Here is an 18,758-nt window from a genome sequence, read left to right as displayed (position 1 = left end):
ACTCTCTTATACCAACGCAGCTGACGAATTACCGCCACGATGGACTTTGCCAGCCTGATGAAGTCGCAGATTGCGTCGTCGACTGCAGCCAAACCGGAAGACAAGGGCAAGAAATATCTCAAGCGATCGGAAATCGAGGCGCAACGACAAGCAGACTATGCGCGCGAACAGGAACAACTGGAGAAGGAACGATTGGAAAGACTCGATAAGAAGCGCAAGCGAGAGGAAGACGAAGCAGAGCGGCTGCGCGCGCGCGAGGAGAAAAAGCAGCGATTGGCGATAGAAAGCAGGAAGTTGCGACAAGAGGAAGAAGAGGCGGCGGAGAGAGCGCGAAGAAAGCGCCTGGGTCTGCCAGAGTTGCAGAAGAAAGATGACGAAGCGGCGCCACTGAAGGAGGGCGAAGAGGACTTGCCAGAGGAGAGCCTACTAGCGAAACTGCACGATATGGGCGAGCCTCGCATCCTGTTTGGCGAGACACATGTCCAGCGACTTCGACGATTCCGCAAGCTGACAGCCAAAGCGCTGGCACCCAAGTTGACCACAGGACCGATTCCTACAACCCTGGAACTGGTTGCGGAGGCCGACATGAAAGTGCCGGAAAGCGTGCCCAAAGACCCAGAAGCTCAGAAATTCCTCCTCCGCCAGCTTGCATCTTACTTCGATATGCTGCTTTCTGAGTGGCAAAATGCTCTTGCCCGGCGAAGCAAAGAAGTCAAAGACTCTGCGACAGGAAAGCAGGCGTACAACTCCTTTATCGCGGCTAAAGACAATCTCGTCCCTCTGTTCAAGAAACTCGAGACCAACACCATTGACGAGGCTATCCTGCCGCCTATTCTAGAGATTGTAGATCTTGCGCAGAAGAAGCGTTACGTGCACGCGAACGATGCGTACCTCAGGCTCAGTATTGGAAAAGCTGCGTGGCCCATCGGAGTCACCATGGTAGGCATTCACGAGCGAAGCGCGAGAGAGAAGCTTCATGGCGACAACAATCAAGCGCATATATTGAGTGATGAGACTACGCGGAAGATGCTGCAGGGTATCAAGCGTTGCTTGAGTTTCGCGCAGACGAGATGGCCGCCCACTGATATTGGACAGCTGATGGGTTGATATCAGCCCATCTCAGTTCTAAAAACCAGCAGTCCAATATGAATTCCATGCCACAGCATCACGAGAGTGCATCGTTGACCGAGCCCAGCAGCCACGATATGTCCTCTTGTGGTCGCGCTCGATGACCTGCAGCATCACGTTCGGTGCAGTGAATGAAGAAGTTGACGCGCTCCCCAGGAAGCATATCACAAACATCTTGAAGCAGTCGAAAGATCATGGTTCAGTTCGTGTCGGTGAAGTTAGCGGTACCTATATGAGTTCTTCACGATACTTGGCATGCACAACCGTATTCGATTGCCCGTTGCGGCAATCCGAAGCGACGCGCAGTTTTGCTCTGAGCGGCCGCCTCATGCTCACCTCACCTCACCTCGCTTCACCTCACTTCACCCCACTTCATCCCACTTCACTTCACTTCACTTCGCCTCTTTCATCCCGGCTCTCGTTCTTCTGATCTCACAATGCGCTCCAAAGTGCAATGATCGCGCTGCAGGGATAGCATAATGTATAAATCACTAGACCGCCCAATAGCGGAACGACAGGAACAAATCTGGCTCACCCCACTGCGCACCTCAGCTTGATAGTGCGATAGTGCCGATCACTCCACAGCGACAATCCGAGGCACCAATGCCATCGGTATACCTCATCTGTAGCTGAAAGGAGAATCAACACGATGCCTGAGGCCGGCATGAAGCGTCGCTCTACCAAGAAGAGCCGCGGAGGATGTTCACGCTGCAAGGCCCACCATGTGAGCCCTCACGATGCAGAAGCTTGGTGTGCGTCTCCAGACTGACCACAGTCTAGTTGAAATGTGATGAAACCAAGCCCGAGTGTGGTCGATGCAGTCGACTTGGTATCGCGTGCCCTGGGTACGTGCAGAAGTACAAGTGGCTGAACGACATCAACAACCTCAGCGCTGCCACACATGCCACCACCCACAACGATACTGACGTTGACCTCGACTGGCTGGGAATGACATCTCCGCCTGGCAGGCCGATGGCTACTCCAACAGTGGCAGAGGAAACTCCCGCATCCATTCCTGCCAGTCCCTTGTGGGATAGCTTCGCCTTACAGGACCAACCATTTCATGTTCTGGACTTTTCTCAGCTCATCGAGCCCAAAAATACCGATATCGCTACCATTGATGTAGCAGGGCCGTCGCAGCGTTCGGACATGCTACAATCTTTACGAACGCATAAGCGAGAGGTTCAGCCACGAGCACAAGCATCATTGGCGCACCAGCCTTCAGAATTACTATCGTACTACTTCAAGAATGTCTCGAAGCTATATGCCGTCTATGACGATTACCGGAACCCTTTCAGATCTGTTGTGTCCAACATGCATAGTCACTCGCAGGTCATCAGTCTCGCAGCGCAGTCAATGGCTGCCGCTTGTCTAAACGAAATTCATCCTCGATTCAATATTATTGGCAGGAAGCTTCGTCAAGAAGCCATGAACTTGATATTCAGTCAACCTCAGCTCGATAGCAAAGCGTTGCTTGCTCTGATGATGTTCGGTCCTACTGGAAATTGGCACGATGCGACTGACCTAGGCCTGGACTTTTATGCCATGATGCGAGACCGCATCGATGATCTGGCTGCCACGGGCGAGCTCGTACAACACGAAGTGAATCTGAACAGCTTCAATTTCTTCAGAGAGGCCATGGTGTTTTGGGAGATGCTGTTGACATTCGTCGCAGATGACACAGCTGTTCGGAAATGCTCAACGCCGCTGGGACCTGTGCTCACTTGTCAACCGGCCAAACACATCGCCCACCCCTGGACAGGAGTCGCTCGCGATGCCATAGAGATCGTCGCAGATGTTGGTAGACTGGTCCGCTCGCATCGGAAGCGCCATCGACAGCAGGGCTTTGTCACACAGGCCTATGTGCATCAACTGAACCACGATCTGGAACGAGCGCGAGAGTTGGAGAACCAACTTCTCGCATGCCGGCACCCCGATGCAAACAATATAGTTCACCCTGAAGACGCAGAGACACCGGTCTGGCATCTCACCACTTTAGCCGAGCTGTATCGCTATGCAGGCCTGCTACAGCTTTATCGGGTCTTTCCCGACACCTTGTCAAGCAGGCTCTCGGTCGAGGACAATCATGCGCCTGCACCACTGGTCCCAGATGAGCATGCCATGGACATAGCGCATAGAAGGAGCAAGTGGCTTACGTCATTCGCGCTGGAAGCTCTGAGACTGCTAGAGACTATGCCCCTCGAATCTGGCACTCGGGACTTTCAACCTTTCCTGCTCGTGATTCTCTCATCTGAACTTGTCTGCGAATTGCCAGGTGTTGATCATCCAGATGGAGACGAGGAGGTCGACAGCCATTTCGTAGAAGTTGCTTTGATGCGAAAATTGGTACTTGATCGACTCACAACCTGTCTGACGCTTTTGCCCCCGAAACCCATCAGAGTGTGCATCGATATTGTCAAGGAGACGTGGAGGAGGATTGATGCGGGACAAAAAAACGTCTACTGGCTCGATGTTGTGATACAAAACGGCTGGGAGACTATCATGGCTTGATCTGACTTTCTTCGCTCATCTGGCCGTCCTTGCTACGATGGCCAATCTTGTGGGGTCCACCATTCGTACTGGGGGTTGAAACAATTCGGCAGTTCTCTCATCATATCGTCCCAAAAGTCGGTCATGACGGCGTCGCTGTTGATGTTGGGACTGATAGTCTCGGCGATGTGCACGGAATCGTGCTGCACCATGGTTTGTGGCTCGCAGACGGTCGACAATGGCGCACTAGCATCTGCCTGGGGTCGAGGTGCCACTGACTCCTGTGCAACGAGCTTCATGGCATTATAGAGCTGTTGCACAGTGTCTCGACACTTGCCCGCTGCGAGCGACCAGGGCTGCATCCTGTCGAAGAAAGTGATCGCTTTCTCCACGTCTTGTTCCCAGCTCTCGATTTCGTCGTCGCTCTCGCGAGTTGATTGATTGTCCATGATCCCTGGTGTTTGCGGCGAGCTTGCTACAGCGGATGGCCGCGCCAGATTGGAGTATAGCGAGACGAGTGGCACCATCACCGCTTGGTACATCATCCACACGGCGTGCCCACCTGCAACTAAGTTCTCCTGGCATGAAGTCTCAATATCTGCTATTGTCTGGGTCGCGAACATGCGACATCTACCAACGATCAGGCGTTGGTCAGCTGACATAGTCGACCAAGAAGATCCGCGCAATGCAGTGGCAAGCAGTGTGGGCCTGCACATCAATAGCTTGAGATTCTGATAGCGCCAGTGCATGATGGCTCGCGGCGTCAGCAGCACTCCTGGACAGTCTATTGGGCCTCTTTTTTGTGGTTGAGAGCAGTTTGACAAAGTCCTGCTCCTGGATGGAGGCCGATCCGGCCTGAGCGAGATCCTGGCCTGCTGCTCTTCCGCGCTCTCACGGACTTGCTTATGTTGAGCACGTCGTTCAATGGCATCCCGCAGTATTGGAGGGAGCTCCTCGTGCCACCTTTCGAGCTCTATATCTAGAGCCTGAAGCTCTTCGAATGGTATCGTGATATTAGCAGCAACTGCATCTTGCACCTTGGTGGCCAGTTTGCAGTATGCGACATTATGCCTCAACGGAAGAAGTCCTGTATGCTGTGTATCGTCCAATTGCTCTGGCAATCGAGGAAAACGAGTCGTCATCCCTGCAACAGCTCTGCCGAGTAAAGGTTGCCCTGTGGTACTGCTAGCCCAGGTATCGAGGACATAAAGTGTCCACCACGTCCGCCTGCGTGCTTCCGTGGTTGTTTCTGCGTCGCCCTGGCATGCTACACTCACAGTTGGTGGGGCTTCACTGTCCCGATGCAGCCCTTGGGCGATTGCCATTCTGAGCGTTGCACCCATTATGGCGTATGCTTCGTTTGATCGGTTCAGAAAACGGAGATAACAACCCGAAAGTAATGCAAACGCCTGCAAGGTTAGAAGATTACCGCTGCCGAAAGTCTCCGTATCCATGTGCTTTCGAGCACGTTGGTAGTAAACGAGATGCTCCTCGCTGTCACATGTCGAGCGCGACAGTGAGCCAAGTGCAAAGACCATGTTCAATAGACATAACCAGGGTGGATCTCGTCGCGATTGATGCTGATAGCGGTATCGGAAGCTTTCTTCGTCCAGCATTGGCATAAGGATGTGTACATGTGCGAAATAAGAGTCGATGAGTTTGATGCCGATACTTTCCGGTGGCAATTCGTCTGGGTCTGGATCCAGGTCATGGGGCCGCGAGCATGTGCCTTCGACGCTCGAACCAACAGTTTGCGCTGGCATTATGAATGAACGAGCCCTAGGGACAGTTTCGAACATCACTTTGATCGCGGTGGTAATGCTCGAGACTCCGACGTACGACGACGAGGCTTCATCGACCAAGGACAGTCCTTGGACAATATCATCGGGTGTACCTTGGATAATGTCGTGCAGGCGCTTCAAGTCTTCCAATTCCAGACATTGATCTGGAGTCTCCTCGGACGCATCGTGACCATTATTCATCCCCTCGGACTTGCTGACGCTTTGCAGCCGTGCAAGTGGGCGACCATGGTGGTGATCACGGCATGTGCCCGCTGCTGACAAGTTCATCGCCAGATCGATCATTCCGTCTCGGGACAAGGCAACGACCTCTTGGAGATCTTTACCGGGGAACAATTGTGCGACAATTGCTTGATATTGATCGACTTGCGACTGCAGTCTCTCGACTATTCTACTGCATGTCGTCAACATCCATCTGGCACATATGAAACTGGTTGGGCGGCCCGCATACCTCTTCGGAGGCACCACCCTCTGTGTGGGTTTCGAGTACATGCATCGATCCGGGATCCTGAACCATTCGCATTGTGCACAGGGCTGCAGGCCATCGCAGCGGATTTTTCGCCTTCTGCATTCAACGCATGCATTGGCTGTGGAAATACGTCGAGGGCTCCTCTGCGGCCGTCCACCTCTGCCGGTCGTGGCGATTTCCGAAGAGGTAATCACCTGGAATGTGTTAAACATGGCGACGACGAAAAGATATCCCAAAGCGGCATGGCACCTCTGGGGTCGAATGAATGAATTGCCACACTTCTACTCTTCTATATAGGTAAGGTAGTTATATCATCCTTCGTCGTGCTGTCGACTAAGCGTCCTGACGGCGGACTCAGCGGGGTTTGCGTATGTCTTCTGGCCTTGGCGTGGTTTATTTGCTGTTAGCCTGTTGATGCCAAACATTCCATATACCAAGAATGGCATACTGTGAGAACGAGAGCAGCAGCAGCAGCAGCATCGGGAGGTATATTTAGCACACCAACTCTGGCTCCCATCTGCCATTATTATGATGCTGGTGCTGATGATGATGATGACGATGATCCCATTCACTTCCCATACGACATCACAGCCGCATAGTGGCATCTTCGGCATCCGACCCAGGATCAACAATTAGCCTTTTTGGGAATGCGCGGCTCTCTCGGTCGAAGTTCAAGCAGGTGGCTTGGCGTTACAGTAATGTTGTCGTTGCGCGCAGCCCTCGCTTACATCACATTCTACCCTCCCCCCACCCCCCTTTCCATGCTCCGGGTAGGACCACAGCCCAGAGATCTATACTCCCTTGCGAGTGGTCCGCTCGTCGAGAAGAAAGTTCTTGTTCCTGGTCCTGTGTACAAAAACACTGCCCATTGTACGGATTCGGAGGGCCTGTCCCCCACCCCCATTTCCCTGACTGAGGGCCCCTACTATGCCTGTCTGCCTGCACAGGCTGTACACACCCTCCAAAGGAAATGATATGTTTTTTTTCTGGCGGAGTCTCACGGCAAGCCAGCCCACCAGGCGCCAAACGGGGAAGATGGATATTTTGCGACGATTATTGCTACGAGGGAGGGAGGCAGTAGGAGGTACTGTAGCACCGCCCTCGAAGATCACGAGAGCGGAATGATGAAGCAAAGTGTCTTCTGTCCTATTGATCGCGTACATCATCCATCATCCATCTAGGAGCGCGGAAGATGATTGCTTTTCACGCAGGGCTCCTTCTCTTCTACCAGAGAGAGAAAATGTCAATTCATACCTGGGTAGGTAAGATGCCACTACCTACGGACGTAACCACCCTCCGACTATGTCTTCTGAGATTAGGCTCGTCTCGGAGGGACGGATCATCATCATCCTCATCAGCAGCAGCAGCAGCAGCATCGCTGGGACATCCAAACGTGTTCTTTCTCCCTTGGCATACGTCCACATTTGGTAAGGGAGACCAGCAGCCTTTTTTTCCTCTTCTTGCCTTCTGCACCCTTTGTTTTTTCCGTTCCCGTTCGTCTTCAAACACTCCCCTACATGTACCTTACCTCACTTCCGATTGCTTGGCAGCCCCTTCTTGGCTGCGGTGCAAGGAAAAGTCCACGGGTGAGAGAGAGAGAGAGAGAAGAAATTCCAAGTCAGTTTCAGAATACCTTTAGCCAACAACAATATACGAGATGGGATACCGGACTTGGACTGTTGTTAGACGACTTTTTTACCTAAGCCACGCAATGGGGAGGAAAACTGTATGACAAAGCCCCAGTGCCCCTAGGAAAGTGTCTGTGTGTGACTAAGCCACAGGTGAGCGGCTATGGCCAGTGCAGTGAACTTGTATACCAAAATAAATCTGCCAAGCATTCTTTCGTTATTCAGCAAGACGTACCTGACCCTAGGAGGTAGAGAGGTAAGGTATGCAAGCGGCTATGCCTCGCTTGGCTGGCTAGCTGGCTTGGCTTGGCTTCTTTCCGGTTTGAAGCATAGTTTTGTTGTAAAAAGAAATTAAAATCAAAATCAAAAATTGAAAATCAAAAGGGCTATAGAAAAAAAGAAAAAGTAAAACGGAACCTTCCCTACCTTAATCAAACTGCGCAGTGAGGCACCTACCTAGTAACTGCTACTCAATCTCCCTCAAGAAATGTTGTTTTATTGTTACTACTTCGAGTTCTAAATTCAAAAAATATTTATCAAGAACCTCGTCGTTAGAGTCTTGCTATAGAAGCATATTGTATCTAAGTAATCAGATCATCTATGTAGATACCTACCTTAGGTATCTTAGATAAGACAAACAAAAGAGTACAAATAGCAAAGAAGCTATAGACATTTTCCCTCTTCGCTCTTAGAAAAACAAAATCTTGCTGTATAATGAACCTAGAATCTATAAGTACATGGTATCTAAGTACAGCAAAAGAGTAAATCAGTCAAGTCCTCTATACTCGATACCTACCTACCTACCTGCCTTGAAGGACCCAATACCTTGGAGAGATGAGCAATTTTCTATTTACCTATGCATATATTAATATAGCATTTAAATCGATTGGGAGGGGAAGAGAGGAGGTGGTATGGAAATGAGAAAGGACACAAAAGCGCCCTTCTCTTTTTTCTTTTATAGGAGCTGCGAGATGGGGAACATCATGTAGGTAAGGTACCTTAGGTGTACATCAGGTACCTACCTCCTTATACAGCATGCTAGGGTCAGCTTCAAGAAAAGATCACCCTGCTGGATGCGTTAGGGGACGGACACCATTGAGTATATGGCCGCGTACAGAGCCGGGACCATCATCATCATCTATACTTGAACGCTATCATATCAAGCTACAGGGGTGAATCCAGCTTCGATTACTTACTTATACAGAGCACTAATTCATCGCCAATGCGACGATAATTCTAGCCTGAAGAAGGGTCTAGCTGCGGCAATTGCCTCCCAGAAGTCCTCTTATTGTACATTTCGTCTTTCTCGTGCTCCAGTTCCCCGTGCCCATGCAGATGCTAGAACGCAATCAAGTGTTCGGTAGTTCATAACCGTGGATCCAGGTATTGTTGCAATGTCCCGACCAGTCAGCCTTTGACAAGGACCAACGGCCTATGCGCACAGGTGAACCTACGAGCTCGCGGCAAGGGCTGGAGCGCCACCACGAGGGCCGCGTGCACGTCCACCGCCTTCACCACCACGTCCACGATATCCTCCTCGGCCTCGGCCTCGGTTCTCTCCATCGCCGCGACCGCGATAATGGCCACCGCGTCCACCGCGGCGGAACTCGCCATCGCCACGCGCACGGGTATTGCCACGGCCACCACGGCGGCCCGCGACTGGGCTGAAGCCGTCGTCGGCAGGAGCTGGCTCAGCACCATAGCTGCCGTTGGTCTCGCCTGGTGCCTTGGTATCCCAGCTTTCGCCCGCCTTGTTGCCCGTTGCAGCCTCGTGCGATTCTTCGGCCCAGCTGGTGCTCTGCTGCTGTGATTGTACTGGTGCTGCAGCAGGAACGTCGACCTCCTCATTTGGACGAGGCACCATCTCGTAGCTGTCGTCCAGTCCGCTCTTCTCCGCACCAGCTGACGTGCCGGCAGCATTGGTGTCCCATCGCTCGCCAGCAATGTTACCGCCGTCTCCTGATGTTCCCTGCACTGCTGTAGGTTCCGGGAGAGTGTGGGTACCAGTGCCGGTGGGTGCATCGATCTCAGTGAGGCCAGCGTGAGTGATGGTTGGATCTGATCCAGAAGTCTCTTCGTTTGCGTTTGCCTCCTCCACGCCTTCAAGCCATGCCTCCTCGTTGTGGAATGGGGCATGCGCAAGCGCTGCTTGCTTGACATGTGCATCTATACCGTGAAATCAGTGCTTGTGCGACTCGAATAGGTCATGGAGCACGTGAAGCGCAAGAGAAGTCGGGATGCACTATACCAATGCTTGGACGGTGCAGAAGAAGAGTAAACTTACAAGTGATGCGAGTTGGAAGACCGTCGATGGCTGGGACCGGCTCCTGGCTACCCTCAATAAGGTTCACAGCGGCGTCAACAGCCTTTTCATCGCCTCCGTAGACAAGTAGTAGGGCACCCTCGAACGCCCTGCTTTCCTCGGTATCCGTCTCTTCCTCTGCTGCACGCTTGGCAGCCGCAGCACGGAGGAATTGGGAGAATGTGAGTAGCTTCTTACGCAGCTCTGCTCGAGCACTCGACGCACCCTCGAGTGTCAAGTCCTCTCGCAACTTTGATGTGTTTCGCTCGTGTTCGGCAGTGAGCTCCTCGCGCTGCTTTGCAAACAGCTCTTGGTATTTGGCATCGAATGCCCGGTAGTGCTCAGCGCGCTCCTCAAGCTCGGCGAGCTGTGCCTGGAGCTTGGGCTTCTTCTGTGCCTGTTCTTTTTGGTCCTGGTTGATTTTGCGCTGAGCGACGAGTTCATCAAGAGACACACCGGGATTCGCTTCCAAGATGGCGTCGACCTTCTGCGTGCCCTGCAATTTCTTATTGGTATTGCGGATCTGCTTGTTCAGCTCCTTGAGGTATTCGTGCTGCTCCGTCGTGTTCTCCACGGCGACTGAGTTCTCTTGGGACGCGGGTTTGGGGAGCGCTGTCGACGACGAGCTAGTGCCATTGGTCGCAGCGGCCTCCGCCTTCGCCTTCTTCTTGCGTGCAGACTTGGACTCGGCGGATGCGGCACTTCCCAAGCCGACTGCTTCTTTGGCGCTCTGTGCGGCGTGCTGTATTGTGTCGGCGACAGTCATTGCGTGAGATCTGTTGTGTGAAGTGCAGTGTTGAGTTCGGTTGTGGTGTTGGTTGCTCGCGTGGTTTGAGGTGATGGGCAAGGTCGGGTGGATTGTGTTGTGAGTTATGATTTTGTATCTTCAAATCGAGAAGCTGCACCAGTGCACCTCTGCTGCGGAGCTATCGCCGCTAGTCCAGAGGGAGGTCCATGACGAAATCAGATTTGGATAAGCCGCGTAAAGCACAGCACTCTACCTCCTAGTCGAACCTACCTACCTTGCGCTTCCACCCAGACTCCAGTCCAGTAGGAGGTACCACTAAATCGCATCTCGTTCTACATCAAGTTCCGTTCGGCTGCCTCACAAAACATGCGAAGCACCACATATACTCTGCTCGGCCAGCCTTGAATATGGAGGAAGCACCGTCACGAGCGCTCGCAAAGCGCAAAACAGAGACATCTCTGATGCCCCCACCGCCGCGACCCAAACGACAAAAGAGACCGGCGAAGGTCCTCGACGAGGACGTCTACTCGGATGCGCTCTCTCACATCATTGCTCGAGACTTCTTCCCCGGGCTACGCGAGACCGAAGCCCAGCAAGACTACCTGCAGGCTCTTGACAGCAAGGACAAGAGCCGGATTCGAGATGCGGGAAGGAAGTTGACACAGGCCATGACTCCACTGCCAGCAGGACGTCGACGCATGGGAACTGGGACGAGCTTCACGCCCAGCAGAAATGCTGCGCTTGCAGACACGCCACGTGGCTTCGTGGGCGATACACCTGGTCGGACTCCTGTGGACAGTGGCCATTTCGCGCCCGAAGAAGAGAAGCCCGAAGTGGACGTGAACATGTCGCTGGGTGCCTTTCAGTCAAAGTACACCTCCGAAGACAACGAGAGTTTTAACGCATTGCTCGACAACCAGAACGAGAAGCGGGCATCAAAGTACACTTTCTTCCATCATGGTAATAAAATACCTACCGCGAGACAGATTGCCTATCGCGAGCAGGCGCAAAAGCTCCTGCCAAGCGGGCAGGGGTCTACGGTCTTGACAACAACAAGTTCTGCTGCAGAGCAGAGTCTCGCCGTCGCTACTGCCAGACCATCTCAGGATCTGGATGAGCGGCCCGCTTCTGTGGACAATTTCACGAACCGACAAGGTCCCCGGAACACATTCATGTTTGGCCCCGATAGTGTTGAGGACCAATTTGTAACAAGAGCGCAAAACGCGGAGTCGATATCGAATGCTCCGCCCAAGGCTGTCAACTATAACGCAACGCGCTTCATAGGGTCCAATACAGACGCAGAGAGAGCGGTGCCTGCAAGTCCGTCTATGAGTGCTGTTGATGCTGCGATCGTTGGACGACCAAGAGCCACTGGGACCGAGAGTGGCTACAGTGGAGCAGAGACGCCTCGTGTGAATGGTTATGCTTTCGTGGATGCAGAGCCAAGCCCCAGCGAAATGGGATTCCCCGTGACAGACGAGGAAGCTGATCGAGCAGAACAAGAGGCAGCGCTCCAGCTTCTACCCAAAGTCGAGTCTGGTGGCCCCAACCCCTTTTACATCAAGGAACGTAGCAAGCGCGAAGACGTTCTCCACAGACTAGTTGAGAAATCTGATGCTGGGCGGAGAAGAGGCGGTAGAATGGAACAACTCCGAAGTCTTGGTATCACGCCTGGAAGAACGCCGACACCTCGTTTTGCGAGTGGTGCGAACATCCGCAAGACTGGTATGACGCCAGCAGCTCAGGCACTGGCTAAGACAATTGGTACGCCCCGACGTGAAGGCAGTTTCTTACCATCCCGTGCCGAGAAGAGCAGCTGGACGCCACGAGTGATCAAACGACAGACATGAAAATTAATTGTGAACGACTTGTACACAGAAGTGAACATCTAAGAGCAGCCTACCTCCTATGACGAGAAGCAGGGGTTTGATAAGATACCCCGCGATTCATCGTCACAGCTGCTCGAGTCCAGCGACACAAAAGGCACCACTCACAACAACACAGTACCTTATGCAAGGCAAGTTCATATTTCTTATCCCGTGCAGCAAGCAGCCCTGGTCGGCGAAGACATGACTGCAGCATCGTCTTCCTCCTCAAGACCCTGGCTGGCCGCTGTGCTCATTTGTGCAGCAGTTATGCGAAGGTACTGGTCATCACGACTTGCATTCAAGCTCGAGCAGTAAGGTACATGTAGTTGTAAGAACATCCCTACGTGACCTGGTCGGACGCAGAGGTGTCTTGGCCACATTGGTAAATCACAAGACACATGTATACCGTGCTCTGCACTCACCATTGTTGCTGAGCTACACAGGTCGAGAATTGCGACTGCGTGAAAGAGCGGCATCTTGGAGAGCATCGTGACAATCAGAGTGACTGCTCTTCCTCAGCCCATACAAGACAATGCAAAGGATCCCAAAAAAAGCCATGGAGCACCGGATTTGCCTCAAGGTGTCAGAGATCCGCGGCGGTGACCCGGCAGACGGTACTTGAGGCTTGAGCTTGTCGCGCGGTGGATCCGGGGGAGTGGCTTGTCTGGAGAACTATATGTCGTGCAGCTCTGCTAGCTTCGATGCCAGGCACGGCTTTGTCGATGCCGTCGCAACACTTGTCTAATGAGCATGGTAGCGTCGGAAGCCATGCGCAGCTTTCATATGGACATCTGAGATGAAGCTCTCCGAAGTCTGTTGACTTGGATGGATGCAAGAGAGGAGGGATTGGGAGTTGGACATCGGGAAAAATACGGCACTCTGCGTGAGGGTTGTGTGCACGACCCCGGCCCCGCAGACTAGTTGTATGGTTTTAGATCTGTTCATATCTGATCATTCTGATGGCCGCAAGCTGTCTATCCTCCACCGGCTCTGTGCGTAGACGCGCCGTAGTACCAGGTACTCTTATGTACTATGTAGTTACTCTTACCTCCTAGTCACGCACTCCTCGACATGCCCTCGTCATGCTCCGCTCAGAGAAAAGCCGGCAGGCTGCAACTGGAAGAGCGCAAAAGAAACATGATGTCACGTCACGTGTGGTCCGACGCAGACACCCCATCAGGGAGATGTATCGCTGGCCAGGTAGGAGGTAGTACCATGAGGTAGTTGTCGTCTATGTAGGAGGTGCCTATGATCCGGTGATGCAGGCCGAAAGCGCGTGCTCATAGGAGGTAGCAGTCCACAAGGGATTTTTTGGTGGTGCCCGGTCCCTAGTTACTAGTAACCTTAATATCGTGATAGATGGGCTGATGATTCCGATAAGGGAATTTGACGGCAGGGGCGGCTGGCGCACCTCGCTTCGTCGCTACCTTGTTCCAGCGCATATTCGAGCCTTGGAGCTCGTCGGTACATGCACCATCGAGCCCACACTACCGCACACTCGAGACAACAACATCTCCTGATCTGCTTTCCTCCTCACCTTCCCGTTGCCGCGCCCGTGGCGGAGCGCGCCCCTCTAGCCTTGCTCACTGTCGTCCCACTCATTTCTCGGCCGATTCCGCTCCAAGCGAGCTCGAGGGCCCATCTCCAACATTCAGCACGACAGGGACAGGGACGACGACGACGACGACGACGTTACAACGCCCACACAATCGCTCCCACCGTGGACTCGTGCTGGCCGCGCCAGCTCACGAACCACTCGCCATGGCCACCGCTGCCGTCACCCCCGACCCACACGACGATGCGAAGCCTGCCCTCTCCATCGAACGCGACAAGCCGGCCGCCGCCTTGACACCGCCGACCAGTGAAGAGATGAATGAGCAGCAACAGGGAGAGCACGAGGACTCCGAATTGAGCGAGTTGGACTTGGACGATGACGAAGACGAAGAGATATTTCCAGATCACTACTGGGACGAGGCGAACGGTGGCAAAATACCAGTGTTTAAGCCCACCATGGACCAATTTCGCGACTTCCAGAAATTCATCGACAAGATTGACAAGTATGGCATGAAGTCTGGAATTGTCAAGGTGATACCGCCGAAAGAATGGTATGTTAGACATAGTGCGCGCGTATGTGGGGAGGACGCGGGTCACTGACAACCCTGCAGGCGCGATTCCCTGCCCGCATTGGACGAGAAGATCAAGGGCATCCGCATCAAGAACCCTATCACACAAGAGTTCAACGGCACATTCGGCACCTATACACAACAGAACGTGGAGAAGCAGCGATCATATAACCTTCCGGAATGGAAGTCACTGACCGAGGAGACTCAGCATCAACCGCCCGCGAAACGCGGAGAACGACGCAAGAATCAGAAGGAAGTCGTCCGTGGAGGAGGCGGTGTTCGCGCCCGTGCTGCGAAAGTTGAGCAGGAAGAGACCAGCACGCCACGATCCCGGAGGAAGCCTGGACGACCTCGACGTGGCGCACTTGCTGGCGATGAATCTGATGAAGACTCGAATCCTGCAACACCCGTTGCGGAGCCTCCAGCCAAGAAAGCGACTCGAGGAGGTCCGAAAACCAAAGGAAAGGGAGGCAATCAGAACAAGTCTGTTACGTCTCGGCGTCTGAACAACACTGCTCAGACGGAGACTCATGTCGATGAAAAAGCCTTCAAGAACTTCGACTACCATCTCGAAGAGGTCGACGAATACACTGCCGAGCGATGCGCGGAACTAGAGACTCTATACTGGAAGACGATGAGTTTCAATCAACCCATGTACGCTGCTGACATGCCTGGATCACTCTTCGACGACACGCTGAAGAGCTGGAACGTAGCGCAACTACCCAACATCCTGGACGTGCTTGGTACCAAAGTTCCTGGTGTCAATACCGCATATCTGTACATGGGCATGTGGAAGGCTACGTTCGCGTGGCATCTGGAGGACGTGGACTTGTACAGCATCAACTACATTCACTTTGGTGCCCCGAAGCAATGGTACAGCATTTCCCAAGAAGATGCACGAAAGTTTGAGCGCGCTATGAGGCAAGCGTGGCCAGTCGACTCGAAAAACTGTGATCAGTTCTTGCGACACAAGACATACCTCATCTCTCCAGACGTGCTACAGAAGCAATACGGCGTCAAAGTGAACAAGCTTGTGCACTATGAGGGCGAATTCGTCATCACCTATCCATATGGCTACCATTCCGGATATAACCTCGGCTACAATTGCGCAGAGTCTGTCAACTTTGCCACGGAGAATTGGCTGGAGTTTGGCCGTATCGCCAAAAAGTGCAACTGTGAGCCTGACAACGTATGGGTCGACATCGGCGAGATTGAGCGCAAGCTGCGCGGCGAGCCCACACCTGAATACTATGAGGAAACTGACAGTGAAGGCGAGCTTAACGAAGAGGACAGCAAGTTACCTACACCACCTGCCAGTGTCAAGGGCGCTTCAAGATCGAAGAAGCGCAAGCGCGACATCAAGAAGGAAGAGCCTAAGAAGAAGAAGATCAAGATTCGGATCAGGATCCCAGGCAAAGAACCCTGTTGCATGTGTCCCAATGAAAATGCTTGGGACACCCTTCTTCCGACCGACCACGGCAAGAAAGCGCACACCTCATGTGCGTTGTATACTCCGGAGACCTTCATCGATAGCGATAGCGGCACTACAGTGGTACGTGGCGTGGCCAACATCGATAGAGCTCGCCTGGAGCTCAAATGCAACTTCTGTCGCTCGAAGAAGGGAGCATGCTTTCAGTGCTCGGCGAAGAAGTGCACGCGTGCGTTCCATGCTAGCTGCGCTGTTGCTGCTGGTGTACTTGTTGATTCTGGGCTTGTGCCAACGTTCGATGCCGAAGGCAACGAATATTACGAGCAAGGATTTGACTTTCGCTGTCGATACCATCGTCCCAAGATGCCGAAAATTCTCGATATGGATGCATTGGAAAGCACGAAGCGGGTCTACGCCGCCGCCAAGGACCTCAAGCCCAAAGATCCTATGCAAGCACAGTATCATGGCGGTGAAGTGTTTGGTGGGTTGGTCGTCGAGAACAGACCCGCCGAGCAAACTCTCCTCGTAGATGTGTTGCCCGATGGCGATCGCATTGAGGTTGAATACAAGTGGCTGTGCGTCCTCAATCCCGACGACTCAGTGCGACCAAAGCCGTCTGCTGCTGCCAAGCCAGTACCGAAGGACATGAACAAGAATTCGCTCGCACTTTCGAATCGACAAGATGGCGTCCCTGCTCAAGATGACTTGTTCAACACTGATGATCAATACAAATGGCACGATTTTTACAATTACCACACGCCACCGCCGGGATTCCAGACGGTACTCTGGAGAGCTCCAAGCAAGCTGAAGATAGATGTCAATGCACCAGACACGCTGTATTACTATCTACCGGAAATCTCTACGGATGCCAAGGTGTTCTTCACAGACAAGCCTGGTAGCAAGCAAGTGGCTCCCAGAGGTAACTTCATGGACCGCGTGCAGCCGAAGCAGACCTATCAACATCCTGCTGCGAAACAGGCAATTGCTCCAGCGCAGTCCTCGGCTCCAATTTGGCGCACACATCAGCCAGCACTGAGCTCGGCTGCCATGCCTGCACACAGTAACAGCATCACCGAGAAGCCATATGTATACAAACCGAAGGAGCCCGCCAAACCAAATGTGCTGTGCGCTGTCGACTATCAAGCTTTGGCGAACCAGCACAGCTTCACCGCTGATCCTATTCGTCGCCAATCGTCAGTGCTCAGCCAACAGTCGCTGTCCCGACAATCGCCCACCATGCAACAGAATGGCCTTCAACAGTCTGCCCCGCAATACATTCCGCAGTACAACTATCAAGGTGGCGAAGTCTCTAGAGATTCTTCTGGCAGTGTTCGCCCCTTTCCACCAGACCAGTATTACTCATCGAAGACGCTGCCGGCCGCATACCAAGGCGAGTATTCGAGATTTCGGCGCGAGTCGCAAGGCGCGCAGACCTTGCAACGTCCTAACTTCGAGCCAGCCGGGTTTACGCCCAACTATCAATCGGTCAAGCAGCAGAAGTCTATGCTCAAGCAAGGTCAGTCTGGCGGACCCGGGACTGGCTCGCCTTTCCCCACAAACTCGTATTCACCAGCTGCAGAGCAACACCAGCAGCCCACTTCGCAGAGCTCGCACTCGCCAGCGAACGCTCCGCCAACTCCAGCGAGCACAATATCCTCGCTTTCCAAACCAGATGCCTTACAGTCCGATCCTGCATATCTGCAAGATCTCCAAAAGTATCCTTATTTGTTGAACAGCTTCTGTCGCAAGCCCAAAGTCTACGAGTCTCCGTACGCAATTGGGGGCGGATACACATCAAAATACCAACCCCTCGAGTTGCAGAAGCAGGCCGATGGGTATGACAGCAGAACGTTAGCTCGGCACACGCCAAGCAATTCTGTTTCGTCACAGTCGCGTCGAGCCAGTCAGCAATGGACGCCACCATCCCAAGTATGGGATCGCGCTGGACTAGCAGAGCGACACAAGACACCCCCTCCGTCCGAACAGCAACAACAACAGCAATATCAACACTCAGTGCCACCTTCACAGCGATACGTTCCGGTGTCGCATAGCACGCCGCAGGAGTTTCAGCGGCAGATCCAAGGCAGCATGCCGAGCACAGCAAGTCGTGACGGCGCACATGCCCGTATGCTTCGAGATCAGGGGTATATTCCCGCGAACACGAACGCTTCAAGCATGTATGCTTCCGCACCCATCTACCAGCAGCGAAATAGCTTCGGCAACGTGTACGATACGTCGAAGATGTACAACAGTCCGAAAGCGCCGACTCCGAGCCCTTTATCGGATAACAACACCCCAGGCTACGGACGAGGACACACTCCTACAAATTCCGGCATCAGTGGTAATAGCAATCTTTGGGGCACTTTGTCACAATCCAACAACACGATAATGGCAAATCCCATGAGCCAAAACGCACAACAGAACGCGATGCGAGAGCGCCCGCCGGGAGCGGGCTTTGGCTACAACCCCACTCTTCCCCAAATGGGCGGAGGCAATGGTCTAGGCGGTCATGAGACTTGGCGTTACAACTGAAGATGAAGTTGAAATGAGGCATGTAACGACTGACGTGATGAGGAGGAAGTTTTGCCGGTGGCGTGCAGCTTCTGCGAGCTCGCCAAACGACATGAGAGTTTTCTACTTCGCTTTGGGCTCAGAATAGCACTAATACAAACGTGAACGATGATCGTACTACGCTCCTCCTGGCTCGCTATAGATAGCTCGACCAGAAAACAAAATGAAAATTTGAAAGAACACGAACCGGTCATCTTCTCTTC

The 18,758-nt window shown here is 53.1% G+C and overlaps 6 protein-coding genes across 6 annotated transcripts; 4 read left to right on the top strand and 2 right to left on the bottom strand.

The window, feature by feature from the left end:
- Window positions 1-39: 39 nt before the first annotated feature.
- SEPMUDRAFT_59519 (mRNA splicing factor) lies at window positions 40-1,495 on the top strand (the record flags this gene model as incomplete). The annotated part of the gene is made up of 1 exon (XM_016909496.1): window positions 40-1,495. The coding sequence occupies one exon, from the start codon at window positions 40-42 to the stop codon at window positions 1,105-1,107; it is 1,068 nt and encodes a 355-aa protein (XP_016763210.1). The 3' UTR covers window positions 1,108-1,495.
- Window positions 1,496-1,536: 41 nt separating this feature from the next.
- SEPMUDRAFT_59516 (uncharacterized protein) lies at window positions 1,537-6,383 on the top strand. The gene is made up of 2 exons (XM_016909495.1): window positions 1,537-1,852; window positions 1,909-6,383. Exons 1-2 carry the CDS (start codon window positions 1,778-1,780, stop codon window positions 3,637-3,639), a joined length of 1,806 nt encoding a protein of 601 aa, XP_016763208.1. The 5' UTR covers window positions 1,537-1,777; the 3' UTR covers window positions 3,640-6,383.
- SEPMUDRAFT_38644 (uncharacterized protein) lies at window positions 3,672-6,098 on the bottom strand (the record flags this gene model as incomplete). Its single annotated transcript, XM_016908712.1, has 4 exons — window positions 3,672-4,043; window positions 4,098-4,402; window positions 4,535-5,808; window positions 5,869-6,098. 4 exons carry the CDS (start codon window positions 6,096-6,098, stop codon window positions 3,672-3,674), a joined length of 2,181 nt encoding a protein of 726 aa, XP_016763209.1.
- A 2,251-nt stretch (window positions 6,384-8,634) lies between the features above and the next one.
- On the bottom strand, window positions 8,635-10,661 carry SEPMUDRAFT_130845 (uncharacterized protein). The gene is made up of 2 exons (XM_016902381.1): window positions 9,799-10,661; window positions 8,635-9,680 (listed from the first exon to the last, which is right to left on the bottom strand). The coding sequence occupies exons 1-2, from the start codon at window positions 10,580-10,582 to the stop codon at window positions 8,965-8,967; spliced, it is 1,500 nt and encodes a 499-aa protein (XP_016763207.1). The 5' UTR covers window positions 10,583-10,661; the 3' UTR covers window positions 8,635-8,964.
- Window positions 10,662-10,890: 229 nt separating this feature from the next.
- SEPMUDRAFT_147058 (uncharacterized protein) lies at window positions 10,891-13,480 on the top strand. The gene has a single exon (XM_016904058.1). The coding sequence runs from the start codon at window positions 10,972-10,974 to the stop codon at window positions 12,412-12,414; it is 1,443 nt and encodes a 480-aa protein (XP_016763206.1). The 5' UTR covers window positions 10,891-10,971; the 3' UTR covers window positions 12,415-13,480.
- Window positions 13,481-13,950: 470 nt separating this feature from the next.
- Window positions 13,951-18,739, top strand: SEPMUDRAFT_147057 (uncharacterized protein). Its single transcript, XM_016904057.1, has 2 exons — window positions 13,951-14,537; window positions 14,598-18,739. The coding sequence occupies exons 1-2, from the start codon at window positions 14,194-14,196 to the stop codon at window positions 18,514-18,516; spliced, it is 4,263 nt and encodes a 1,420-aa protein (XP_016763205.1). The 5' UTR covers window positions 13,951-14,193; the 3' UTR covers window positions 18,517-18,739.
- Window positions 18,740-18,758: the final 19 nt, after the last annotated feature.

This window comes from Sphaerulina musiva (assembly GCF_000320565.1).
Source record: "Sphaerulina musiva SO2202 unplaced genomic scaffold SEPMUscaffold_2, whole genome shotgun sequence".
Lineage (NCBI taxonomy): Eukaryota > Fungi > Ascomycota > Dothideomycetes > Mycosphaerellales > Mycosphaerellaceae > Sphaerulina > Sphaerulina musiva.
This window is presented reverse-complemented; position numbering and strand designations above follow the sequence as displayed.

What these genes read in the sequence shown, in the direction of transcription:
- SEPMUDRAFT_59516 (XM_016909495.1), top strand. Translation starts at nt 1,778, where the DNA reads ATGCCTGAGGCCGGCATGAAGCGTCGCTCTACCAAGAAGAGCCGCGGA. An exon ending in CACGCTGCAAGGCCCACCAT is followed by an intron (nt 1,853 to 1,908) that starts GTGAGCCCTCAC and finishes ACCACAGTCTAG; the next exon opens with TTGAAATGTGATGAAACCAA.
- SEPMUDRAFT_147058 (XM_016904058.1), top strand. Translation starts at nt 10,972, where the DNA reads ATGGAGGAAGCACCGTCACGAGCGCTCGCAAAGCGCAAAACAGAGACA.
- SEPMUDRAFT_147057 (XM_016904057.1), top strand. Translation starts at nt 14,194, where the DNA reads ATGGCCACCGCTGCCGTCACCCCCGACCCACACGACGATGCGAAGCCT. An exon ending in GTGATACCGCCGAAAGAATG is followed by an intron (nt 14,538 to 14,597) that starts GTATGTTAGACA and finishes ACAACCCTGCAG; the next exon opens with GCGCGATTCCCTGCCCGCAT.
- SEPMUDRAFT_130845 (XM_016902381.1), bottom strand. Translation starts at nt 10,582, where the DNA reads ATGACTGTCGCCGACACAATACAGCACGCCGCACAGAGCGCCAAAGAA. An exon ending in TCTTCCAACTCGCATCACTT is followed by an intron (nt 9,681 to 9,798) that starts GTAAGTTTACTC and finishes TTCACGGTATAG; the next exon opens with ATGCACATGTCAAGCAAGCA.